The 27,978-nt window shown below is 40.6% G+C and overlaps 1 protein-coding gene across 2 annotated transcripts in view; it reads right to left on the reverse strand.

The window, feature by feature from the left end:
* Positions 1–11,317: 11,317 nt before the first annotated feature.
* The window catches only part of spon1b (spondin 1b), an 82,251-nt gene continuing 65,590 nt past the window's right edge, over positions 11,318–27,978 (reverse strand). The window contains exons 8-16 of one of the 2 annotated variants that reach the window (XM_068602768.1): positions 25,109–25,310; positions 22,677–22,817; positions 21,938–22,013; positions 18,734–18,916; positions 14,368–14,538; positions 13,621–13,788; positions 12,754–12,912; positions 11,697–11,972; positions 11,318–11,621 (exon numbers count right to left, since the gene is read on the reverse strand). In XM_068602768.1, the coding sequence (XP_068458869.1) occupies positions 11,458–11,621; positions 11,697–11,972; positions 12,754–12,912; positions 13,621–13,788; positions 14,368–14,538; positions 18,734–18,916; positions 21,938–22,013; positions 22,677–22,817; positions 25,109–25,310 (1,540 nt within the window). In that variant the 3' untranslated portion in view covers positions 11,318–11,457. The remainder of the gene's footprint in view (positions 11,622–11,696; positions 11,973–12,753; positions 12,913–13,620; positions 13,789–14,367; positions 14,539–18,733; positions 18,917–21,937; positions 22,014–22,676; positions 22,818–25,108; positions 25,311–27,978) is intronic. The other variant, XM_068602769.1, reaches the window with a different exon arrangement.

Raw genomic sequence — 27,978 nt, forward strand, 5'->3', positions numbered from 1 at the left:
CCAAGACCGTCCCACCAGTCAGAAGCACTTAGTTGAAACAGTAGAAAACAGAATCACTTAGTCCGCAAGCCGCATCACCGCCAATGGGATTCCAATAACAAACACCAGTTACGATCCACACAAACGTGCACACACACATACTGTAATTGCTCAGGCATGCTAATGGTACCACTGTGCAAGTATGTTCTCTTCTGAGTTGTGAGTTACTGATTTGTTTTTTAAACACGAGGGTAGAACAAAATGCATGAACATCAGAAAAAAACGTTATGCATTGCTATCGAACATAATGTAAACTCATACACAAAGACATTGTATGCGATTTGTAATCATTTATTGATAAATAATCATCTTCACATGGATGTTTTTAAAAAAAAAAAAATTAGCACCTACAGTAAAAGGCACAGAGTGTGTATATTTTTAGAACGTGCCGCGGAACGCGTTGAGAATAGATTGACTTATGCAGATGAGATCATGAATTTTTCACATCTGCCGGCAAATCAGAGCAGCTTTGAGCTCCCCGGTCGCTCTCAGCTGTCCACCAGAGCTGGCGGAGTTAAGTAGATGGAGCTAAACCCCACGGGGACTAGCTGACAGTCGACAGAGAGCAAGCTGGGACAGAACCCCTGAATAAAACAGGGGCTTTTTGAGAAATTCTCAGCGGGGAACGCTGCATTTTCACATGACGTATGTGCTGCATGTGCATGCACAGACTGGCTGCCTGAATACAAGCCTCTCTGGGAATTCTGGTTCAGAGTTACACTTTATTTAATCTGCATTGTATAACCTTGTTAGCAGAGTAATAGTGTGAAAGCCGCGCCTGATGCACGATGGCTTTCACAGCAAATCTTTTCCTAAACCTAACTACCTAGTTTTGTTACCTGGAATGAATTAAGTTGTTTTCTCTGAAGACAGAAGTTTATTTTGAAAAGACCTTAACAAGCCGAAATGGTCAGATCTTAATTTAGTGTTACGTTAGCATCATGGTAACATTCTGTTTTGGGCTTATCTGAAACAAACCTTTGGCGTATCTCAGAAAACAACATTTCTACCTATTGTAATGCTTTTCAGATGCATCATGTCCACAGACTATAATAATAAAATTTAATTAAACGTCACTTCTCAAATACGTAAACAAAATGGTTCACAGACGAAAACGGAACCATCGATCCTTTTGATTGAAGGACGGACCTGCTCTGCCACTGAGCAAGTCACCGCGCAGTCGTCTGTAAAAACATATGCAACAAGCCCTTTTTCACAAGAGGCACTGAAGCAGCAAGATGGAATTCAGCCTTGTGTTTGTTCTATGTGCATTCTCTGTGCTTCTGCTGTGCTTCTCCTATAAGATGTCTTCTGTGAAAAGGTCTAGGGTAGGATTCGGTAATATTCAGTGTTTTTCAAAACTGACGCACCGGTGCAGATCTTTGTTCCATCGCCTGACAGAAAGAGATTGATGACACACCTGTCCAGAACCAAGAAGGCCCTCCCGCTCTCTGAATGCCCACACAGGTGTTTTCACTCACGCTGCCTGATTAGAGGTCTCTTTAGGACTAAGCACCTGTGAGCTCGATCACCAGAACATCACAGGCAGCTGCCAGTTTGCCACAGTGGGAGTTGCAGATTCATACACAATTCATACACTGATAGGAGGAGCTAGCATGCAAGGTGTCACCTGCTCATCAGGAATCTAACTAACATTCATACGCCACAGGAAATTATACATTTATGTATATATATTTTTGTCTAGCTCTTATAGTAACAATTGCACACATTCAAAACTTTGCCTACGCCACCTCTGCTGTAAAATATGTGTAACACGGTAACTAGAAAACAAACCCTAACCCTAACCCTCACAAAGATTTCCAAATGAACATAAATCCTCTCATATGCTTGTCAAAAAGACCGGCGGGCAGCTAGCTGGGGTTAGCTGTCAGTATTTACATCCTCATGCAGCAAGCTAACGCTGACCCAGGAAACAAACGCCTGCGTCTGCTTTGCCGAGGACTCGAAGACACACATTTGAAATGATTCATGTGAAATTCAAGGTTGTTTAGGATACTCTCCAAGGCCTGATCTAGGTGAGTACAGCGTTAGCATGACCCTGTAGTCAGAATAGACACAGAAGATGAAATAAGGTTACGAAGTATTTAATCTGCGTCTCTTTAAGAAGCTGTTGAAGGGGTAGGTTGTGTTTACAGTCAACTGGATGCAATACTTGGATGTATGCACACATGCATGTGCAGGAATACAGATGATGCTATCTTCCCCTCTCCCTTCTCTGGATGGATACTGATCCCAGGCATCGTTTTCTTTAATACACTGAGAAAAATATCCTGCTTGTTCTACTTAATGAAATCAAGGCAACCTTTTGCATACATTTATTACATAGAATAAGCAATGTTGGTTTTTTTATGCATTCCTTAATTTCTTGTATGCAGCGAATCAATTTGTCAAGTGAAGTCAACCTAACTTTGTAAGTAAAGTCAACTTAAATTTGCTTATACATTTAAGTTGAATTAACTTACAAAATAACTATTGTTATCTGAACATTTTTGAACACTTTACTTGCAAAAATATGGTTAAAATTAAGTTAGATATACCTTGAAAGAAGAATTTGTTATGTACAAAATTGAGTAATTCTTTCTTAATTTTTTTGCAAAAAGTTACCTCAATTTGGTTAATGTTGGGTTTTGTAGAATTGTAATAGTTTGGGTTGTAAAAATTAAACTTGCACATGTATAATAAAGAATTGTTTAATGCGTACATTAAAATATATGAGGGTTATAATAATTAATAAGGGATATTATTAGGAGTGAATGGATTTTTGTATAGTCTGCATGTGTTAAAATTGTGTTACTGTAGCTTTAAGAGTTAGTTCTTGCAGGCTCTTGGTAAGGTAGTGGAGGTGGACATTGAAAGTGAGAGTCTGGTGCACGGCTGAAGATAACCCGCCCCTGAAACAACGTATAGCCAATTGCAAGTGAGGAAAATGGTTTAGGTGTGAAATTAGGAAAACTAACCAATAGTGGCCTTAAGCTGAGCGAATGTGCAGTATTTAACCTGGTGCAGAGATAGTCACCTTCTCTTTGGTCTTAGACAGTTTGGATGATAGCTAACTAGCTAATTAAACAACAGGGAGGTCACTCAAACTCCCTGCCTTCAATGATGTATGAAGATTTCATAAATATCACAGGAGAAATATGTATACAGGATTCCACAAAGCCATCAACTACGCTCGATTGTACAACGGTGATTCATACAGTCAGGGCTTCAAATCCAAACAGCAGAGTTATATTTTCTTTAACTTATAGACCTTGATGAACTCCTCGGGTTTTTCACCAACGTAGAGAATGAGGCCTCTGATCACAGTTTCTCTTCGAGACTCAATGCTGTTGTCCTGTAAAAATATGAAAAAATGGGATTAATTCAAGTATAGACCACAGACTGTGTCATCAGAAAACTTCTAATTTGTACGTGCCTCATTCAGTTTGTTAAAGGTCTCATCGAGTTTCTTCCTGACAGCTCGCTCGCTCCGACTCGCTCCGACTTCCCAGGAATGTGAACATTAGTGGCTTCAGTGTGATCCTCCAAAATTCTTCCTCAATCTGAGAGAGACCAAGAAAGAGATGAAGAAACATCACAGATACAGAAAAATATATAGACACTAGGCGAATAAAACGTTCATGCCAGTCAAGCACATGCTTTGTGCTTAGTTTATTTAGGCACATAGTTTAACGTAAGATAAAATAAGATAATCCTTTTATTAGTCCCTCAGCGGGAAAATTACAGGATTACAGCAGCATTGCAAACAAGAGACACGGTAAATACAAGTCAAGTAATATAAATAAGCAGTAAAACAGTAATAAATAAACAGTAATAAAAAACAGAAAGAAGAAGAAGAATACAGTCGCAAAATTAAAATAAATGATGGAATAAAAAAGTACAAAAGTACTTAAATGTATCTGTGAAGAAGAAGAGTGTAGTTAAAGCGGCCAAAGTGTTACAGCGATTGTTACAATTGTTTGTGGTCTACTTTGAGTCCTTATTGAGCAGCCTGACAGCAGCAGGAAGAAAGGACTTGTACCTCTCCCTCAGACACTGGGGATGAATGTGGTAAAAAGCGATGGATGTTGGTAAAAAGAAATTGCTCAATGACTTTGGGAATCGGCCAAAGTATATGGATCAGCCTGGTTGTCCTGGATGAAGTCGGAAGATTTTACGTCTCACGGTAGTTTAAGGCCACTTGCTTACATGTAAAGACTTTATCTAATCAAGTCACTGTACATTGCTAGCTTTATTCTTACCTTGAAGTTCAGCTCGCAGGTCTTTGTCGAGGTGGTTCCAGTGACTTATGATCGGAAACAGGAAATGGTGGAATTCTTGGGGCGAAATTGAGTTACGTGACCACAACTACTTTACAGCAAATACAATGATGCAATGTGTGTTGTTGTGTGCATTCACTTCAGGGGCCAGTATTTCAAAACTTGTAATCCATATCAAAATGATCCGGATAACCAGATCCCCCTGTCCTCTGCCACGGATCAACCTGATCTATCCCGGTATTTCAAAACTTTGCCGGATTGGATCAGAGTGATCCTGATACTGGCAGACTGGGATCTCCAAATCCGGCCCGCCTACTGGATCACAGACAAGAAACATGAAATGGAGCAAAGATTTTCAGAAAAAAGGAGAAGCTGGCACAACTATTGTCTCTAAATGCAAGTATCATCTTGGTTGGTGTTGATGCGTCCTAAGACTAGATGAAAGGCAATCATTATATTGAGTTAACAAATTATGTAAATCAGCACAAAGTTGAAAGAAGAGCTGCGCGAAGTCAAATAAAGCCGAGTTCGCGCTAATGCGAGCTAACGCTGCTCCATTGACTTCTGTGTTAAGGAGCAAACAAGTTAGTAAATAGGCTAGCGTCTGTATGTCGTGGTCCACATTTTAATGCATTTACTGGCAAGGCATTGTGTGTAGATTTTAAAATGTGTTGTACATATCTTTTTAGGAAACAGTTGTCAACAAAAGGAACAGCCCTAAAACCTTAAAATTTGTTTTTCTTTTCAGATGTTTGTGGAAAGAAAAGACCACCAGTTAACACAGACCTGCTCCAAATTGCAAAACCTTTTGAGCTTTGGTTATGCAGATGAAGTGTGTGTGCTGAATGCATGTTAATAAATACATTTGACTGATTTTCAGTGGAGTCCTTTATCAGTGGGTATAACTTAACAAAAAACAGTTACTTAAATAAGACATCCAAATTCAAAATTCAACATAGAAATAGCACTTGTTTTTTTACTCCAGTTTTTCACGGTGTTTGCTGAAAAAAAGAAAGGAACGTGCAAAGAATAATAAACATTGATCAAACAGCATCGAAGATTAGCTATATCAAACAATAAACTTTGGGAGCAGTTACACTTAGGCTGTTCAAAACCTTTGCATGTAATCTCCCTCAAATCCACCTCTGAGGTGGGATCAGGGTAATCCATATTTTTATGATCAAACTGATCCAGATTTCCCACTAAAGTTTTGAAATACTCAACAGCAGTTTGTTATCTGGATCAAAGGCAGGATTGGATTCCCAAATCTGAATCTGAATTTTCAGGATCAGATTTGCTTTTAAATACCGGTTTTGGGGATCAGATCAGGATTTAATTCAATCCAGGAGAATTAATCCTGTGGGATCATTTTGAAATACCGGCCATTTGCTGAGATTACGCAGATACAGCTTGTTAAGGAAGAAATGCACAATCTTAGGTAATTTTAACTAATACAGATCAAGTCCAGGACTAAAATGCTCCGTGTAGAGAACAAAACATGACTTTTCATTGTTAATGTCATATGTTTAATTGTGTTACATATACATCTTCTCATAATCACTTTCATCAGTGTACTACTCTTTGTAATCCCAGAAAAAGTCTTTGTAACTCAGTTTGGTATGCAGAGGCATTGTTGCTTTAGCCCCAGGATGGCAGGAATGTGAGGGAATTATGCTAATCAGGGACAGAGAGACAGACTCAGGGAACATATAATACACTGGAGGATTCCAGGAGTTTAGTGAAACTCCCCTTGGACACTACATGTTATATAATACTTCAAATTGCTTATCAACTGTATACAAATAGAGCAAATGAATATTTTTGCTAGGAAGAGGATGATGGAGAGTTCATGTTCTTGGTAAACCCTGAGTCTGGTATCATCTAGGAAAAAAATAGGATTTTGATGGTCCCCAATAGATAGACAATAGACATTTCGGTTAGTTGGCAACTTTGGATAGAGAACATTGTAAAACCGAAATGGACGATTTCTATGAAATTGTCAAACGAAAATGAGTAGTTCTGTTTTGGAAATGTGAAATACTTGGATGGCAACCTCAATATCAATATCAAGCCTGTGTTGTAACGGTATAATAAAGATTCCCAATTAAAATCTCTAATGTTCCAACAGTTATCCAACTGAGATACATTTGTAGTTTTAATCAAGGAAAAGATTGTTCATCTGGTCATGCATGCGTCAGCTTGTGGTTGTCTAGATGTCATAAATGACCTTTTTATTAAATTTTAAGCAAAACACCAACAACGTTTGGTCGTTTTTAATTCTAAAAATAAATATAATTGTTTGTGTAAATTGAACATAAACCAAAGTGTAAAATCGTCGATTTCAAAGGGGGTTATGTGATTAATCATTTTTAATGTCCGAATGGAGCATATATTTCAAAATGTCAAACTATTCCTTTTAGAGATTTAGCATTTTGGCTCCCAAACATCTCTAAATAGAACGAGCGGAAAATACAAAAGGATGGTAAAAAAAAATGCCAATTGTTTTTCAAATTGTTGAATTGTTGTCATGAGTGCTTGACAAAGGCAAAGAATACACAATGAATATAATGTGGCAAAAAAGTTTTTTGTCTGTGTGAGGTAAAAAATTTCTGAACTTTTGCACCAAATAAAAGACATCAACCAATCACGTTGTGCAGAACAGTCATATCAATACACTTTTATTGTAGGACAACAACACACACAGTATATTACTACTTTCAACCATCACAAAGGCAGAGCAGATCCCCTCCTTCCTTTCTTACTTTCCACAATAAAAGTGCAAGACATATTCACAGCGCAACTGTTTACCAGAGGGAACTCAAATTCACTTATTAATGAAATAACTTACAGTAGTTGAGGCTCTAAAAACATTTAGCAGTGAAAAGTTCATTTCTCAAAGTTTTACCATCACAGGCACAGAATGGGGCATAAAGAGAGCAGATCACCAGTAAAGATTCAGAGCAGTTTTTCATCTGAGCTACTCGGATGGATGATTGTAGTTAAATAATCGTGTGTTAATTGATTACTCGCATTTATAGCTGCAAACTGCTATTGACCGTTATCAATGATTCACAACGAAACAGTCATAAATGTGCATTTGTAAATGTTTATTTTGGTTTAGATGTTCAGACAATGCATTGAAGGTCTTGTGTCATATGAATTGAAGGAAGGTAACCTTGGCAGCCCAAATACATCAGTATTAAAGTCATTTGTGTGTAAATGCATCCCCGCAAGAAATTGTTACCCAAAATAGCAGAAAGTTGTTGAAAAGGTAAACAAATCATCTTACCCGGAACCTCAGAAGCGAGTGTACTAAATCACCTGACATCCTTTTATTTCTCAGGTTCCACGTGAGACTTTTTACTGTCAGTTCCTTCTTCGCCACACCAGCAATAAAACAATTCACAATGCCACCGCTTAACCCCTCACATCGGACAATCTAGACGTCTATTACATTTTTATACACACCTACTTAAACCTTTTTTAAAACATTTTTGCATTTGCTTAATTTTGAAATATTGCTGTGCTGCCAGTTCAAGTGCTATAAATCTGTGGTGTGAGAGACGTTACATTGTTAAGTATCTGAACCGCTTGGGGCTTTAGGTGGTTTGAGAGGAAACTGAGCGGATCCTCTGTCCTCGGTTGGTTGCTCTTGCTGTACAAGCTGAAACACGATGCCCACGACTGAACTGCAGCAGAAACATCATTCAATATTGATCATTAGCAGATAAAAAAGCTAGTGTACTTCATCTGGCATCAATTATTCACGAGCATCCTTTACCGGTGATATGCGGTTTGACGTTGTACCGCTTAACGTCTCGTTGTATTGCACAGTTCACTTAAACAGCCTAAACGTTTCTGTGCAGAGGGGCAACAAGTTCATCACAAACAACTAGACATAGAACTCAAGTTCAGGGGGAGAGCACTGGAATGTCACACTTGAGTAAAAGTAGCGTTACTTTGAATACATTTACCAAAGTAAAATGACTTCAAATAAAATTGGACTTTGATGAAAGTAAAAAGTAGGTCAGTTAAAATGTCTTAACCTCTCCACGTTTCCAATGCAATAGCTAATAAGTACTCCATGAGGAGTAACTCCGATACATAGCAGTGTGTGCTGGGACCCCACTGCATCTTAACATTTCAAATGAATTAAAATGGTACTCTTTAAACATAACGGCTATTATGCATTATTAATCATCTTGTAAAGCAGTTATATCCATTCTAATGTTACATGTTTGTCTTTAATGTTAATGTATGGAAACTGTTAAACTGATAAAAGAAACAAAAATACAGAAACAATATGAGTAAAATAAAAAAAGATGAACTTATCAGCTTGATTATCAAACTTCTAAAACACAATGTTTGAGTTTAAAACATATCTTTCTGCTGTTTTATCGGTGTGGTCGTGACCTTCAAGGTTAAAGGATTCTGTATTCCTCTACCTCCATCTAGTGGAATGAACTTGTAAGTACAGAGCTGAGAACGCTGTTAGGGCTACACACTCAAATGGCCATGTGGTCATAATATTATTTTAACATCTACTACAAAAAAGAATTAATAAATGTCACTGGAAAATCTCAGACCATGGCCCAATCTCAATCTCCACCCTTACGGAGACACAGACTTTGACTCCCGCAAAGTCCTTAAGGGTTTAGGGGTGTCCCATTGTCAAATTGTGGAGTGACTAATGGCTCTGTGGCAGACATTTTCCGCCCTTATGAATCCTTTCCGTAAGTCAACATTATATGCTGACTTTGCCTTTGGGAATTACCCACTATGCATTGCAACGTGAGGTTAAACACGCAGTTCCCAATGTAAGAATGGGAAAAAGGTAAACAAAGAGGCAAGTGGGCATTTAGCCCGATAAAATACCTTTACACTACGACATTATGGACTAAAAATGGAACATAAAAACACATTGATCAAACATTTCGTTTTGACGAAAACGAGTAAATGAATCATTTTAAATGACTTCTCATCTTGTGAGGAAGACGTTCAAATCAGTGAATAAAAAGAATACAATAAATACTCAATTGTACACAATATTTTGTTATGTAAGTCACGTGATGGTGCAGCAAAGTGCTATCCCATTCATGTTTACACCATCAAGCCCTCACAGCCTCTCACACTCAACCACTCAGTAGCTGACGTCAGTGAATCCCTGAGGGTTCAGGCCTTGAGGGTTTAGGGTGGAGAGTTGGCCAATATCTTTAAATGCTTTTAAGATTCCTGATCCCTTAAACTCTGTGTTTTTTTAGGCATTGGCTTTCCTTCCCAAATGGTGCCACAGACCTGTAAAAAATGTATGTAATATTTTACCTTATTTACATCTACAAACAAATTCCAGCATCTGCTTCTTCTAAAACATGTAAAAAGTCATCAAAAGTATTTTATTCAAGCAGCTCTTATACAAAAGTCATGCACACCTCAAAGAGAACACTAAGATGGATCAAAAAGAGTCAAATGACGTCGTGTTTTTCACATTAACATTTTTTTTAAATGTTTTTTTATTGTAAAGGTGGTTTCTTAGAAAATAGTCATGTAATACAGGTTACAAGGAAATCAAGAAAGAGGCCTGAAAACAGAAAAGAGTGAAGGCAAGAAAGTCAAGAGAACATCGACAGAAAATAGAACTTTGGTGATGACATTCTTATTTAAACAGAAAAAAACGGTGATAATCATAAAAACATTTTTTTTTTTTTTTTACAAATCACTCTCATCATGGGGACATGATGGAAAGGGCAATATATATATATATAAAAAATAAGCAAAGTGTGTTGTAACCAAGGCCCCAGTAACAGTCTGCTGCGTGTTGAGCCGCTTGTCTCGACAACATCTTCTGCAGCACACACACTGCACACACACGTTTGAGTTGTTCAGGCAGACGCAGTCATTTGAGAAATGTGTTTTAAAGACGACATCTACGGCAGAGAAAGCATAATGTGCAAACCAAACAGTCATACTGCATGCTAACAGAAGGTCTTCCCACTAGAGTCGAGGGTTCAATGCTACATCAGCTGAAACGACAAGATCAACAGCAGGACAGTATATAAAGACTAATTTTAACAGTATAAAACATCTCTATTTAAACATATCTGTCTAGGAGGGAAAGTGGTGTTTTTTAGTACTTACATAGTAGTGTCATTTATAAGTGTTGGTTAGATAGGAGATAAAGTACATCCATAAGTCTTTAGAGACTTCCTGTGTGAGTGTCTATGTCTTGCAAAGAAAAAGGAAATCCTAAATTCGTTCAGATTGTTAGTGGGGGTTTTTTCTTGGCAACTTAAACTTAGTCATACTAAGGGGATTTTTAAAATGACAACTCTTTTTCATACTAACGCTCTGTAGAGTAATCTGAGAAGAAAACCATCTTTGATTTAGGGAGGCCAATGATTCCCAACCGGTTTTCCTTCAGGGACCCCTTCCTGTATCACTGAGTAAACTGACAGCCCCCTATTGAGTGACATATGTTATGGATCTTTTACATTATTTTTTAATTTATAACAATAACAGAGTTTTAAAAAATTGATAAATTCTCCAATCAATCCAAATAGTGTGAAGTAATTGTGCTAACTTGGATGAGCAGATGAATTCGTGTGAATATTGCATCAACGATGAGTTGTTATTCTAACAATAATACATATGTAATAGCTCTGGTTGTTTTAACAGTATACTTTTCTATTTCATGCTCTGTGGATTGCCTTGAAGACTTGTATCCTCCATCTGTAACACATGGGCGACTCCTAGTCCCCAATGTCAAATTGACAGATCAGATTTGGGCCGCAATGGCAAAACTACTCGTTGTTTCTTTATTGTTTTTGCAGGACACAGACTTTACTCTCTAATACTTCCATTGTGGTCTAAAGTAAATGCCAGCCCTGGTAACTAAATGCCTACAATGGCTTCACTAAACAGCACATCATCCCCCCTCCCCGCCCCCCCCCCCCCCGCCAACCCTTCCTATCTAAACTCATATTTTGTCTTCAAAAGTATCTAACCAACTCCTCCCCTCCCCTCCCTGTACACAAAACACTTCCCCATCATCATCCTCCTCAAATAAACTCATGTCTTCACGCCTCACGTATGTAAACCGCTGCTCCCCTCCCACCGCCCCTCCCAACAGTAGTGCTCCCCTCTAGCAGGGATAAACGTTACAGGCGCGGATCTCCTTCCGGTCCTTGCAGCCGGCCGTCTGGGCGCTTTTGGCTCTCTTCTTCGCCACCATGAAGCGCTCCTGGATGCCCCCCTCGCACGGCTTGGTGCATTCCGTCCAGGCGGTCCATGGCCGCATCCTGCAACCTGAAACACAAGCAACTCAACTCAACTCTGGCTCTCCTGTCGTCAAGCTAATATAGCACATCGTTCCCAACCAACCTGTCTGCTCCTCGGCCGCCGCGTCTCTTCCCTGTTTGCCCCGTCTCCTTCTCTGTCCTCCTCCTGCACCTGCCCCTCGGCCTCCTCCTCTCTCCTCCTTCGTTTTCGTCCGGCACTTCCTGATCTTGCACTTCTTCCTCTGGATGGTCTCGGGGCAAGCCCCGCCCCCGAACTGCGGCTCCAGTTTGACCATACGGGTCCGGATGGTGTGCCCTTTGCCGCAGGACTTGTTGCACTCGGACCACTCGGACCACTCGGAGACCATGCAGTCGACGGCTGGAAGGGAGAACGAGAGGAAACCCGGCCAGACAATGAAACGTCATGGAACTAATACAAGCACAGGACACGTTTCGTGGCATATTTCTTGTTGTGATTGATGAACTCAAAAAGACGTTTTTCCCGTGGTGCACCGGCCCTTTACCCTTCCCTCTTGGTGTCGTTCCATTCCCCTGAAAACACGAGTGAACTTGTGCGACATGGACGGTTGGTGGCGCCATGTGGAGCCACCTTACCCAGAATGCTTTACACTGTCATCAATTATCAGTACCCACTGGACAATGTGAGATCATGTTGCATTAACCCACACTATCCAACTACAGTAATGGGCCTTTGTGCAGAGAACCAGTTTAAGTTTAAGTTTGTTGACAAATCCAATAAACTTTTTCAAACAAGGTGACTGCATCCTCAATAATGCTGGCAAAAAGTGAAACAAGCAGCCGGCTGCTTTCAATAGGAAGTAAGACGGAAAAAAACCCCTGAATATAGAGCCGCCAAAAAAACCCATTAAAATCCGTTCATCTCATAATTAGCATATCAATTACTGAATTTGAGTGCAGGCGGACGTTGGTGATCAAATTCCCTCGAGGCGCCTTTCTGAGATATCGCATTGACAGGAATGGGACGGGCGAAAACAAAAAAAACAAACACAACCCACACCTCAGGAAACACACATGCATCAGGGCAGTTTCAATCAGGTCGTTAAGTTTAAACTAAAGCGAATGCGCCGACAAAAAGCCCTTTTCCATCATTCTTAAAGCAGCGTGCTTCAGGTACTCACGGCACTCGGGCAGCATGCACTTCTCCGTCTGCTCCAGCTCCTCGGAGCACCCCGCGGGATCTGACTTCAGCATCCTCTGGCGGGTTCGCAAACCCCGCCCACACGTCACGCTGCAGTCGCTCCAGTCGGACCAGGGCGACAGCATGCAAGGGATGCTATCTGCAAACAAGCACACGCATGCAAGAACACAGCTACCGTCAGGTGGGCCAATTGTCGCTAATTATCTGGATAAGTTTACAACATTTAAAAAAAAAACATCATGAAGCTCTAAACCTAGTTGGTGCTCACGTGCAGTATCTCCCTCGTCTGTGTGCTCGTGCATTACAGTGAGGTGAGTTGAGCCCAGGTGTACATTGACAAACCCTCATTATTTGCAGTTTAAAGTCCACGTCAGAACAAAACGGCATCCCTTCAGCATTTCATCCTTTTTGACATTTGTGTTAAATTGTCATGGGGAACATATTAACCCATGAGTTATGGCCCAGAATGTGTTTTGCGAGGTCACAGTGACCTTTGACCAAATTCTAATCAGTTGATGCTTAAGGAAAAATACAAAAATAACAACTAAACTGCACTGGACTGCTTGGCTGAAACGTGCTACAAGTGGGTGTTTGAGCCAGAGATGCTGAGATGGGACCCATTCTTGTTCCCGAGGACGGAAAGAACGTAGAGTTACGTTGACCTTTGACCCCCATCATCTATAATCAGTTCATCCTACCAAACTTCAAGACACATTTGAAGAAAATTCCCTCCAAGGCTTCCCGAGATCTCATGTTCACATTCAGCTCTGATGCGCACACAAAGGAAACAACGTGTAATACGATAAAGGCCCCAGAATGAAGAAAGTCTCTTTTTTTTTTTACTTACGACATTCTGGCATCATGCATTTCTCCACTTCTGCCACCTCGGTCTTGCACATGGATCCGTCTATAGGGGGCATCTTTACCATGCGCTCGCGTCTTCTCATGCCTAAGCCACAGGTGACGCTGCAGGGGTCCCACTCAGCCCACTCGGTCACCACGCAGCTACTGGGTGCTGTGGAGGAGGAACGCAACACCAAAAAACACACAGTTAGTATTATGGTGTTTGCCAATGTTCCAGATTGTTGCAGATTCCGATTCTTTAAGTCTTAATCTTTGCAGAAAGGTGTCTTATTAGTAAGTGGACTAAGGCCCTGAACCTTACAGACTGCCAGAAGAAGCATTTTTGGTGAATCTTGCTCATAATCATGCTAGATGTTTATCGTTATGATCAAAATATGGTATCAAAGTAATTTTTTTGAACGTTCAGAACGAATCATAGAAAATAACAAGTATTAGATCTCATTTGAGGTTCATACAACTACTTGAACACGGGGAACATGAGGTACAGGAGGAAAAGCAAACCTCATGGAGGTCTATCGAGCTTAAATAATATCTATTTAGATGAAAATAAAAATGTGTTTCTCTTATTACACGTGTAACTCATATATACATAATGGTTCATAGTTGGGAAAAAATGCTAACAAATCAAAGACACTAGGTAATGGAAGAACATTAAAGTCACTTATGAAATTTTATTATTCAACACAATTCTCTAGTCACGCAGCAATACAATAAAACAAAAAGGCCTCACAGCATTCATCATTGACGACGCACTTCTCCGTCTCCTCAGTCTGGAGCTGGCAGAGCGAGCCGTCCTCAGGATACTGTTTGACATAACGCTCCCTAGACCTCATCCCCATCCCACAGGACACGCTGCAGGCCGACCAGCTGATCCACTCAGACATCATACACGTCGAAGGCTCTGTCCACCAGGGGAGAAGAGATGCTTTCAGAAGAACATCCAAGACATTTTTGATCTATTTCTCTTTTCGAGGTTTATTACTTGAAAAGGGTTCTGGGATTGCTGTTGAAACATGAAGAGATTCGACTCCAGAGAAGCACGTTGGAGCTGACTGGATATTCTGGAATTTGAATGAACAGCTGAAATTGTTGACTTGTGTCTACCCAGTAGCAACTGGAATAGAACTAGAAAAGGTTCCCTGAGAATATTATATTATTTGTGAAATTGAAATAAAAATCTTGCATTTACTGAGTAGATATCTTTTTCCAAACACATATGGTACAATTTGCTGTTCAGTTTGGTGCAAAAGAGAAACGTGTGTTCGGTGGCGTGTTATATTTTCTTTACTGTAGGTGTGAGAATATCTGCTTTAGTAACATTGAATCAGTTTATCAGAAGCAGCAAAATCGCTTGCAATGCATCCTAGTATGATGAGGAGAATCCAGCAGAAGAGATCAGCTTCCTCAGTATATACAGCACACACTGGGAAATGTATTCCTCTAGTGGACTACGGTCACCATCAGCACTGATTGCACATCCACATAACTGCTTTTTCTGAGCTCAGGAAAATGTCACAATTCTTAGTTTCAGATGATTACACACTGATTAAAACATGGTTCTGAATATTTTATTGAATGTCACGCCAATAAACCCGCCTAAACGTTACACACTGTCTCTTCATTTAAGTCTTCATATTTGGAAGTCCCAATGTGAGTCAATGGGGGAAAAGCATTTTTGGGCTCAACGGGCTCACATGGACCTGGAAGTTGTAATTCCATGGTTCGGCCACTAGGAACATTGTCTTCGCTGTTGGGGACTTGGTTTAACTCAGATCCTCTTGTTACAGGACAGTCTTCCTCCACGCCACATTAGCCTCCTCTCTAACAGCGTCTCGTATTTTAGTCTGTTTAAATCGTCTTGCCACAGTTGCCACTTTCATAAAAGAGCTCGGCTTTGGCTCTTTTTAATAAGGCAAGTTGCCTAGAGGACAGTCCTACTCACAGAGTGGGCCTGAGGGAGTGAAAGTCAATATGTATGACCCCCGGCTGCTCTATCAGCTGAAAAGTGAAATGCAGCTTCTCTTAACAAGGCTCCATGTTGGTGTACTTTATCACTATTAGCCAGCCCTGGCACCGCGAGATCCTTCCTATCCCTCACTTACAGAGAGTCACTACGAGTCTAACGGCCCTTTGATGCCGGACCCCTGGTGCAGAGACTGAAGGTGAGTCGAGGCAATGAACCGAACCGTGGAAATGAAGTTGCATTGAGAAATCACCCGAGAGCACCATTGCTTACCGGCTGCGGCCTAATAAAGCAGAACTGAGCGTTGTGTTGATGAAAGATACGGGTATCTCCAAACTCAAAACAACGGGGCCTCCAAAGAGCCAAAGTGTTTTCCAGGAACAATCAATCCGTGAACCATGCAATTATCAATCACGGCGCTCTCAATGAGAACAATGGAAGGTGATCCGAAGCAAAATACTATTGCTGTGTGATATATCGATAAGAACAGGAACAGTGTGTGTGTGTGTGTGTGTGTGTGTGTGTGTGTGTGTGTGTGTGTGTGTCTGTGTCTGAAGCACCGTCAGCCTTGAAAAGTTCGAGCTCTACTCATCCGGTGACTCACAGACATCACAAAAGCAAGAGAAAGGGGGGAAGCCGGGCACTGACCGGTGCTGCATCTGCATTGTTACAAACTGACAACTTGACATTTGTTTATGGGTGTTTGTTTTATTTTAGATGGAAATCGGAGAGGTAAGAAAAGATGAGTCAAATTTGATCCTCGGATCCCGGCAAATTTGTGCTGTGTTGTTGTTGCTTGTGTCTTCGCATCTACATTTTGTTTCTGCATCTTAATGAACACACGACCGTCCTCAAATCCCATCACCGCCACTAGACCCACACGGCGGCGGCATCTCGAGGACGCTCGGCGCCAACAGGCAATCCACATAATCTCATGTTTCAGTGAAGTAATCAGGGTTTCCAAACCAGTGCTTAGGGATTTGTATTTTTTCTGACAGATCCTCTCGAGGTAACCACAGCTACTCCAGGTATGTGTGAGCTTCACTGACTTTCCCGGCTTAGCCCCCGGCTCCTTCGGTTTAGCCGTTGCTTACCACACACGCCGCAAAATCCTCCACAACAACTATCCTAAAAGTCACGCGATGGCTACACAAACATTTCCAAATATAAATGAGGCGGCGGCTTTGTGTTTCTACTTGCGGATCAGCCCAAGTGAACCATCCACTTTGGGTTTTAGTCACGACGAGATGAATACCTGAGCTTTAATCTGCCTATTATTTTGAGGGCTCGCTGATCAAAGGAAAACAAGGATCACGAGCAAGAAAATAAATGCGGTATTTGTTTTTTTTTAATGATAATTTGTGTGACGGTGTGCGGCAGAAGACAATGATACCAGCATGTTTATATTCATGGGTTTGGACGCAAACTAATCATTATTTTTTTTTTCATCGCGTTATAAGACTTCAGAAATGTACATCAACAAAATATACATTAATTATCCACATACAAGATCCATTGTAGCTGCTGCAATTCCAATTATGAAATACAGCATTAATAAACAGCAAATTGTTGACATTGTTGTTGCTTTCATATTGGTATAGGAAGATGGGATAAACTAATAAGAAAGCGCTCGGCAGTCTTTTCATGTGTGCTGTGAGACAACGATACATTTGTAAAACATTTAGATATAACTGGTGGCTGTGTTTTTGTAGTAATCTGGAGTAATATCCAACATATTTGTGAATTCCAGTACATTTTATGAACCTAAAAAACGAGTTTAACGTCTAGTCAGTCCCCAGGGACCTGAGTCCTGCTGACACCGCCAAACTTCAGAGAGCTGGAGGTGATCAAATGACAACATTCGCTTTCAGTAGTTTCCCTGACATGAGAAAAACGTTCAAAATATGACTGTTTTTATTTCCATAAACGGGCAAAATCCAGTACACAGAGCTACTGTATGGGGCTAAAGCTAGTGTAGGGGCAAACAAGTCATGCCGCTGATGTGTATCTTGTATACTAATATCTTGTAAGAACAAGACAATGGAGGATATTTGGTAAGCCCGTCACTAATTATGTCAGAGCTGCAACATTTTTCAATTTAGAATGGTATTCACTAAAATTATACATGTAGATGAGCCCAGTCGCATCTGATTTGCATGAAATGCTGCTCAATGAGATCTTATGTCTGGAAAGGATAAGAAAGTGTTTCCTGCTTGTGAACCTGCTTGGATATTTATAACGCGAGAGGAAGGTTGTGTGTGATAATATATGCATGTTTATACTCCGGGAGAATATACTCTTGTATATACATATGCATGTATTCCTTTTTATAAAAATGCATTAAAACACAGAGGGCAGTTTAAAGAATAAGTCTTAACCGTTGCCATTTGTAGATAGCATGTAAATACCTATAATGTAAATACCTGTTTATACTGTCAATACTGTCAATACTGTCTATATCAATACTGCCAATACTGTCTATATCAAAATCATATTATCCACCACACGGCACTGCACCTTAAATGCGTCTTTTGCACTCTGGACAGATGCAAATTACATATTGTTCTCACAGTACTTGTGCTAAGTGCAATGACAATAAAGTTGAATCTGAATCTGAATAGCGTTGCTAACCAACCATCACGCAGTATTTTCAGTGAAGTATGTCTGCTGTTGTAGACAGCAGCGTGTACTCACTTCACAGACTGCTGGACTAATAACTTGTATCTACTTGAAACAAGTGGTGTGCTCCAGATTTTCATGAGTGGTAATGCTTATTAGTGAAATATGGCTTCCCATTTCTGGCCCTGTTTAGAGGGAATTAATAAAGTTACATTCGATGCAATGAGTGCAATACTCTCCGACTTTGGCTGGATTACTGGTAGTGCAGAGATGCAACGCAACCAAATAAATATTATTTATTGAAGCGAAACTCTTCCAAATCCACCATTATTAGATGATTCTCTAAATCAACCAAGCAGGAGCGCCACCGATCACCTACATAGCACCTACAGTGGAGCACCTTGCTCAAGCACATACCTACATTGCTTCAGTAGATACAGTGATGAACGAATGTACCCCCTACCCCATACACTATCCAACCTTTACTTCTGTATTTATGTGTGTGTGTTTTTACCCTCGATGCTGCATCCCGGCCCCATGCAGGGCTGGAAATCTTGGGTGTGGGGACAAGGCACACTGAGGTCCAGCTGGGCCTTCAGCATCCTCTGCCTCATCCTGCGGCCCTTTTCGCAAGTTGCGCTGCTACAGGCCGACCAGGGAGACCAGCCCGAGTAGATGCACGTCTCTGGTGTGTCATCTGAGAGAGAAGCACAGGCGTTAACAAGAAGAAACAGGCATTATGATATGTCCGTTGGGCTGACACTGATTGTTTAACATTGTACCCACAGGTGATTACTGGCAGTACTGGACCACGAGAGGGCACCGAGTGACATCCGTGGGGGGGAGAGGGAGAGGAGAGTGTGATTTGTGAATGTCTCGCCCAATTATGAGCGGTAGCTGGAGCACCGAGAAGTAGCAGGGGAACTGGCTTCAATTAAAAGTGCTCTCTTGGGGGTTAGGAGAGCCAGAGAAAATGAGACAGAGAGAGGCGAGAGAGACTACATCGTCAGGCTTCGGGGACGAACCTTGAGCTGGGGCAATTCTCCCGGATAATGTAATGACAGAGGAGAATGAGGGAACAAAGGATCTGGAGACGCAGAGAGGAAGGGAAGAGAACAGATGGGGCTGATGCGTAAGTGAAAGCAGTGAGGCTCCGCAGCGGGACATAAGGGGACCGGCTTCGTCTCTGTAGTGTCATCTCACAATGGAGGAGATGGGAGGCGGCGGAAAACAAGAGGATGGGCAAGAGAGGAGGGAAAGGAACAAATGGTCTATGACTGACTGAGGAAGACATTTATCAGGTAGTGGGAGATTCTTGTTAGGATATTCTGCAGCGTGGGCAAAATGCCGCACCCGTCTCGAGGCCACTTAAAATAGGCTCAAAGCGCCAATGTACTACACGAACACCGGTGTGCACTGATGCGTCTTGTTTAGCCCGTCTGTTGGTTAACAAGCAGGAAGGGGACAGCTCATTTCGTAGGGTTTAAGGTCACAGCGCCGATCCCGGTTCGTGCTCGAAAATAAATTGATTGTACGACCATTTAGAAATTAAAACACTTGAATATTTACTCCATACTCATTTGTTACTGTATTTTTTATGGTCGCAGTTTCAAACGGTTAACTTTGTAAATTCAACCAAAAGAAAAACACTACAAACTTACTTGGTTATGTTTCATCAAAAATCATGGTAGGTATGTTTGTCAACTAATTTAGGTTATGTACATAACTTTAACAGGGTAAATGTTGACTTTTTATTTCACACAGGACATAAACAGAGGTCTCATGAAAATCTGGAGGTTTTGTTTGCCACTCTTCCCTACGCGGCCTTCCGCTGAGTAGGATGACTAATGTTTTTGTGGAACGTCAGAACATTTGGTTTTATGGAAAGTTTGTTTTAGGAGTCCCAGCTGACATTTTCATGAATTTTTGAAGTAGTCTGCATTTGTTAGCATTGTGTTACAGTAGCTTAAAGAGTTAGTCCTTGCAGGCTGTTGGTCAGGGCGCAGAGGTGGACATTAAGACACTGGAAGTGGGACTTTGGTGCGCAGACTTTTTTTTGATGACCGGATTTTGGTGACGGCTGAAGAATAACCCTCTGTTGAACACATTGTTTTCAGATGTGAAATTAGGAAAGACTAACCTAAAGCCCAGCGACTGTGGAGTAATTAACAAGGAGCGGAGCTTGGCCCGGTACCTCTTTGTTCTAGAAAGTGGATACAACAGCTAACTGCTTGCGGTCTGTGGTTTCTGCCGAGACTTAGAGGACCTTGATCAAGTATTGTATTTACTGAATTATCATCACCTTTTTATTACATCTTTTTTATTATAATTCATTAGATTCCGGACTTCTTTCTTCACGGTCACCTGGAATTTTTTCATTTATTTTTGAAATCTTAAACAAATAATACAAAATAATTTCCCTTGAATTACTTCTTGAACCAAATGCTTTGACTTTCCTCGAAATACTCGTAAAATAATGCTTTAGTTAAGCGGTGTGGACATTGTAGATAAACTAATAAAATACTCTAACAGTGAACTTTAAAAAAAAATCAGGAACCGGGCAGTATTACTTTAAAAGGTGTATCTGCTAATACAAATGCCCATTTTTAGGTGAAGGGGTTGCAAACATCCTAAATGTTTATTCTTTGTCGTGGTCTCACTACTTGAACAAAACATGTATAATAGATACAAAAAAATGTGTGAGGATGTGAGATGAAAAGAGAGCACGAGAGAAAAGAAACCATGATATTGCGGTTATCCAGTAAATTACCAATACAACTCTGACCGTAAACGGTTTTAGTATGCAGCACTGCTGAAATATCGTTGTCCAAAAGTGACAGGATCTGTGATGCATAGCGGAATATAAAGTGTGTTTGATAGGGACAGGACTTGCTCTCTGTGTGTTCTGACTACCTGACCTGAGCCCATCTGTGCCTCCAAACCAGTTGTGTCTGTAATGAGTTATGTGTGTGTCCTCGAGCATCACACGTCCCTGAATCCCTGCAGTGTCTACTCAGTCTGTAAGTGGATAATAGCTCATGTGAATGTTTTGCAAACACAGAGTGAATTAAAGAGTTCAAAGAACATAAAGGAATGCAATATCACGTAATGACATGGTCAGAATAGTACACTCCATCGAGCCCTAAAAGTGAATCCATTGTATCTTGTTTGGGCCTTTCCCAGAAGAACTGTAATCAGGAAAAGGTCTGTTTACTTAAATTAAATGGGAGTAAAGGACATTTTTCAACCAAATTAAAAATCACAGGATAGCCAGAGCTGAGGCCATTTTTATTTGTATCGGTGTCGCAGCAATCGTTGTAGCGCGCAAACTTCTGACGTTAATAACTTAATGCTTCATCCTTACTTGATTGTCACAGCGTCGGAAAGCACATTGCTATCGCTAGTATAGTGACAATTCTGTTCAGCTCCTTTTCTGTAACCAGTGTAGCATTAAAGGGTGGGGGAATGAACAAGCAAGCTATCTAGCTAACTAGCAGACAGTTGGCCAGTTAGCTAGCAAAATTCCACCACGATTTCATGCTACACTGGTGACAGAAAATTAACTGAAAAGCAAGCTGGTGTCCAGCGGGCCTTACTCTCACTCCTGGTGTTACCCGCAGAATGAGAGGCTACATAGCTAACTAGCCAGCCAACCGTCTCCGGAGCTGCATCCGCTCTACTCCCATTTTATTTGTGCGTATGTGTGCATTTACTGTACCTTCTTCCTTCTCCTCCTGTCCAATATCTGCAACGATGTCGTCTATGGTGTCCGGCACCACGTTGCACTGTTCACCCTGTACCACACAAGAAAAACCCATGAATAAATCATCCAAAACTCCGAGCAAAATACTTGTATTATTGCAATGGTTATCTCACTAGATAACAATTGGCTGTGTATGTAACAATGATATTTCAAAAGTTCTGTGTCTTGTGGAATGAAGTTATTTTCTGAAGTAACCTCCAGGCCTGTATGTGTAATCCACAGAGTTTACATAGTTTGACAACATCATCACGAAGCAGTCTTGTTTCAACATGAAAGCAAACAACAGCTGCTTGTTGTTGAAACCCTGCATAAGGTCTTAACTTGTATGTCAATGACATATCTTAAAAAAAGAGCTGTCAGCTACAACGTAAATTTGCCAGCGATAGTCTCGTGCAAGTAAGCCCAAATTTGTGAAAATAAATTGTTTTAAAAATGGCATTTTACTTGCTTAACATAGTGTGTTAGCTGTACTTCTCATACAGTATTTCTTCCACATATAAGTTGAGTGAATATTCAATGACAGTTAAAGACTTTAAAAAAAGTCACCTGTGAAGGTTATGAACATGATGCTTCACTGCGGTTTAGGCAACGTGGTTGTAGATCACTGCACGTTTTGTAAAATGCTAATAAGTGGAATTTTTTGTCAAGAAACGTTTTTATACAAGCATACCTACTTTTCAATATGACATCGTACCTTTCTAGCGATGCGTTCCACCACCAGCCTGGCCACAGAGGTAATTGCCCCTCCCTCAGGGTCGTAGAACGGGCTCTGGGGGTGGTCCAAACTGGTCAAAGGTCGGATCTTCTCTTGAGGAATGGTGGGTTGGTTTGGTGACTGAAAAAAAAAGACGCAATAAGGAATAAAGTGAGAACAAAGTACAATATTCAAAGGTTACAGCTGCTAAACACTTGTCTATTTTATGGTAACAATGAATCAAATGAATTTGTGTCATGTAAAAAGTTTTGCTTGCTTAGACAAACCCATAAATAACAATGGCCAGACTCCTCTCGACATACCGTATTTGTCACCTTACAGTTCTTTGTTTTGGTTTTGCATTTATCAGTGCTGTTTTCCAGCTAATTAGCATATAATATAAATATAAGCTGACTTTATGCCACAACGGACAGATAACGTGAGACAATTTCCCACTGGAGACTACAACAAAGTTTAATGTTGTAAAAAATAATGTTGCTCCATGACAGCCTAATATATATAACGGCATGTCTTTAACACAGTTGTCATAATAGCTTTTAACTGTATGGTAATAATATGTCAAAGCTGTGTTCACAGCTGGTTCAGTTGCCCCCAGGCAGCCATAAAAAGCAAATAGATTATTACAGCTTTGAGTATCTTATACATAAAATATATCATGCCTCTGGAACACATCGAGCCCCTTGTGACCCTTCTAGAAAACAAGCCCAAGTAATAAGATGCTACCGATGAAGATGACAATGATTTGAAGGGAGAGTATTCCCCCCTCTTGCATTAGCATTAAGAAAATGGAGCAATTGGAGTTGGAATGGTTGGTGTCCTAGAGGAAAACATCTGCTCTAGTACTGTATACTGAGTATAATATACAACTCGAGGGTGAACGGTCTGAGTCTTCCACTGAGCAATGGTAAGAGTAATCAAAGTTAAACAGACAAAATTTAGGACATGGGAATTATTCGTGGGACAAGAATACTAATCCAATAGCAAACGTACAGAGTCTGTGTGTCTTTGAAACAGGCTTTTAGAAGGAGAACAACATAATTTCTCTGGAGGGGAAGGGAACAGTGGAGCGGCAGTAATTTGAAGTAAGCAAGCAAGAATTCATAAAAAGTAATAACACTCTAATGGCTGCCGTGATTTTAGTCTGACGGGTGAGGTAGGTAGATGTCAGGGGCTCTTGAGAGTCACCTACAGCCGCCGCTTCTCCCATCAGCCATCTGGTGCGGGGCTTCTTTTCTTCTCTTTTCCCTCACATTAATTATTCTCTTTGTTCTCACAGGTTAACTCAGAGTTGTTTCAAGTTTCAAACCAACCTAACATATGCAGGAGTAGTGAATGAGAAAAGGAAGACATCCACGACAGAATTAGGAGAAGGAGATATGAATGTACATCTACAGAACTGTACCCGCGACATTGATGATGTCCTTTGTGGTTACAAGTTCACTAAAAGTATCTTCTCTGAGTTTTTTGGTTAAAAAGGTACAGAGGACATCCATCACATCATGTGGGAGACATTGCATGCCACACATTTCATGTCTGCAAGCAGAAAGAAACTTCCAAGTCTTTGCTTTGTGCAAAGTTGAACAAGGAGACTTGTATTTCCGTGATTCTGCCCCTAGGTGGCAATGATTCAATGTCTGTTGTGATGTAGCGCGGCATGCATTATCTGGTGGTAAACCGACTCAGTATGTTTTTAGGGGAACACTTTCCAGAGAAATGGTCCATTATCTACTTGGAAACTGTCGTTTAAAAAGACCTTCCAGGAACCAAGGAAGCAAAGGCGATTCACATACATGTAGCACAATACACATTGGACAGGGGGTTGTTCGTAGCCGCTTAGTGCTGCCGGTGATGGAGACAGTTTGATCAAGGGGGCTAGCTGTTCCAGTATTTGGGAGGGCTGAGAGTGCTGTGGACGCCATCACACCTCATCTCGGGGCCCCCACAAAAGCACTGCTGACGCCAGCTGGGCTCTGTTCCCGCCGTCCAGCAAAGCCTTTCACCGGGGAGTTGGACGGCATCGCAAGCTTAGCCTCCAACGCCTCCAGTGCAGGGGGATAGTGTGTTTTTGGGTGCCTTGGCGGATAGTGGAGGTTCCCGGTTGTAGTCCATCCTCACCTATTTTTTTATAAACTGCGTCATATCTATTCATGTTAATAAAAATTGTCCATTTTGTTCTGTAAAGTTAAGTTTTGGGATCATTTGACGGCTTTGACTGGGTTGCAAGTGAATTCCTGCCACACCTTTGGATTAGGTGTGGCAGGAATTATCACGCAGCACACAAATCGGCTATTTTCCTTCATCGTGAGAGGAAAAAATGCTGCTGTTTAAATATGTTCAGTTTTGAGGATGTCTCAGGTTTCTACCATTGCCAACCAACTTATGACCAAACCAGTTACGTCATGTTAGATTACCTCATATGTGACACCATTGTCAGTGCCTGCATCCCAGGGAATGAGGCCCGTCTCCAGCCTCTGGACCCAGCCACACTCCTTGGTGCAGAGGTCCTCTCCCGATAGTCCCACATTCCAGTCTGGGCTGGGCCCCAGCATGGTGAGGAAGGACATCAGGTGACGGGTCCGGTCCACAGAAAACTCAGCTGATGGAGCTGCTCGCCTGGTGATACGGGAGGGTAAAGAAAAGAAGAAGAAGAAAAAAATGGAAACAAACAAAAGGTTATATCCAGATAATTCAATATTATAATGAGACAGTTCTAAGTCAGCAATGTTTTCATTGAAAACGTGTGAATGGCTCTGATGTCAAGACCTCTGGCCCGACTAAACCTGTGCTAATTGCTGGATAATTGAACCTCCGAAACATCCAATTAGCGGCAGAAAATAGCTCATAATAAAATGTTCTCTGCCAACGTCTAAAAATCTACGGGAAATAATAAAACCTTCAAAGATAATAATAGGGTAATTTAAAGTTTTTTGTATGAAAAACAGTCCCTGGTATCTTAATTATCACGTCTTAACCGAGACATAACAACTTGACAACTTTGCATGCAAAATTGAACAAAATTAGCTCATATTTCATGTGATCGTGCATGTGTGTGTGCGTGTTTATGTGCAAGTGTGCGAAGGTTCTCATTAGTAAAAATAATAGCGGCACAATGTATCGCAAATGACAGACAACGCTAGGAGGGGTAATTAAACAGATGTTTGGTGAAAGATACGGTACATTAGTGTGTGTGTGTGTGTGTGTGTGTGTGTGTGTGTGTGTGTGTGTGTGTGTGTGTGTGTGTGTGTTGAAGCTCATGCAGTGCCTGAGGCAAGAACTGAGATAGGTTTCTAATTGCTCTTGAGCTAGTTCCAAGGAGTGCACAGGATGCCAGAGTATGTGACTATTCAGCCTGGCTTTTTAAAGAGCTGCATAAAAAGAAGAAATCATAAAACAATTAAGGATTATTTGTAATCGTTCAAGATCAAGATCTGTGGATGTGAGCTGCCCGCCGTCCGGGACATTTACAGCAATTGTTGTGGCAGTAAAGCCCGCGGGATCGTCAGTGACCCCACTCACCCCGACGGTTAAGGCTGCTGCCGTCTGGCAAGCAGCATCGCAGCTCCGGGGCGAATAAGATACTAGGCAGCTGTTTTCATCAGGCTCACACAAGCATTTCCACACAATGTCCACATAAATTACACAACAGTTTTACATACACTATATGCACAAAGTTTGTATCATTATACTGTATAGTATTAGCATTTCATACCCTTCTTTGGGGGATTAGTTTTATTGCTATTATGCTAAAATTTTAAGGAGCCCAAAACAAAATAATTTTACTCTCCTATATACTTGACATGAAAGAATAAAAGTTTCTCAATCATACATATATACAAATACATGTTATCTTCAGAGTACCTATTCAAGTAAATAGGTATATATATATAAACAGTAGAGGATATTTTAAAAAAGGACAACACATCCCTTGTGTATCAAGTTAGTTGTAGAGCGACATGAAAAGAAAACACTGTAAACTATTAAATAGACATGTCTCACTTACACACAACAGTTAGATTGAATCTGTATTTAAGTAGAAAAGGAGTGCTATGTTGTGGACTTCAGAGATGGTCAAAGAAACCGCCCCAAATCTTTAGCTTAGTCAACTAACCCTCGAAACATTTGTAAAACTGTGAAGCACTTATCCAGCTAATGAGCATTTGATACCGCTCATTATGAAGGGTCGGGCTTTGTGATTCACGGCAAGGTCGCATTAAAGATTTCTGCAACATGTTGTCAGTTTCCATTTATCATTCGGCATGAGCTAAATTATGTAGATGTAGTATTTGTGATAATATGTAATTTACGGATCACTGGTTCTGTATATCTTTGTGTACTTAAGACTTAACAGATTGTGTTATGCCGATGAACCAAAAGAAGAAAAAAAGAAGTTTTTAGCTTGGAATTCTGACCAAAACATTTGATAGGTCAACCCACACTAAATGTGTTTCTAAAAGCTTTCCATCCAGGCGACAATGGAGATTGTGAATCACAATCCTGCTAAAAACGAGGATGAATAAATAAGGGAGACTTCCATTAAGAGCTCCAGTGAGGACGACGTGTTCATGGTCAACATGTAAAATGTAGTGACCACCATTCAACTGAAATTCAAACTCTCTGTATGTATTATGTCAGTGAATATACGCTAAGAAATATGTGTGAATATATGCTGTGGGCGTTTCGCATTGCAACATTTATTGTAACTGACAGTAACATATTAATGTGTTAAAGAGACTGCTCGTGACAGAAAAAAAATGAACTAATAGGTAACGTCATGAAACGTCCCAACTTAATTACTTAACATAACAACAACTTTTTATCACACAGAAATACACTAGATACACTAGAAATCTGAACAATACTTGAGTCAGATTAAAAATTCTTGTTAAAGTTTATTGAAATATTTGAGTTTTTCGCCGAGGGAATTTTTAATACTTCTTTTCCTTCACTCCACAAATCAGAAAATACTTCCAAATTTGGAGAGGAATGAAGCTGCAAATTTTGGTCTCATGTATTATGTACCATGAAAAAAAAATATTTGCCTTTAGCGTCTCGACAAAAGTGATGAATGTATGTTAAATCCTAATAATAAAAATAAAATCTATGGTATGTTATTCACGTGAAACGAGTAGTGGCATAATTTTTTTGTGACATAACATTCGTACCTCCAAACAACAATCTTTCCTTCAAACTTAACCAAGTAATTATGTTGCTTAAACCTAACTAGGTATTTTATGATCGTTTTGGAACCCTAACTAACCTAACTTGAAGTGGTTGTGTTGCC

Source organism: Clinocottus analis, unplaced genomic scaffold (assembly GCF_023055335.1).
Source record: "Clinocottus analis isolate CAN_PGR_092001 unplaced genomic scaffold, fCliAna1.0.p SCAF_6, whole genome shotgun sequence".
In the NCBI taxonomy this organism is placed as follows: domain Eukaryota; kingdom Metazoa; phylum Chordata; class Actinopteri; order Perciformes; family Cottidae; genus Clinocottus; species Clinocottus analis.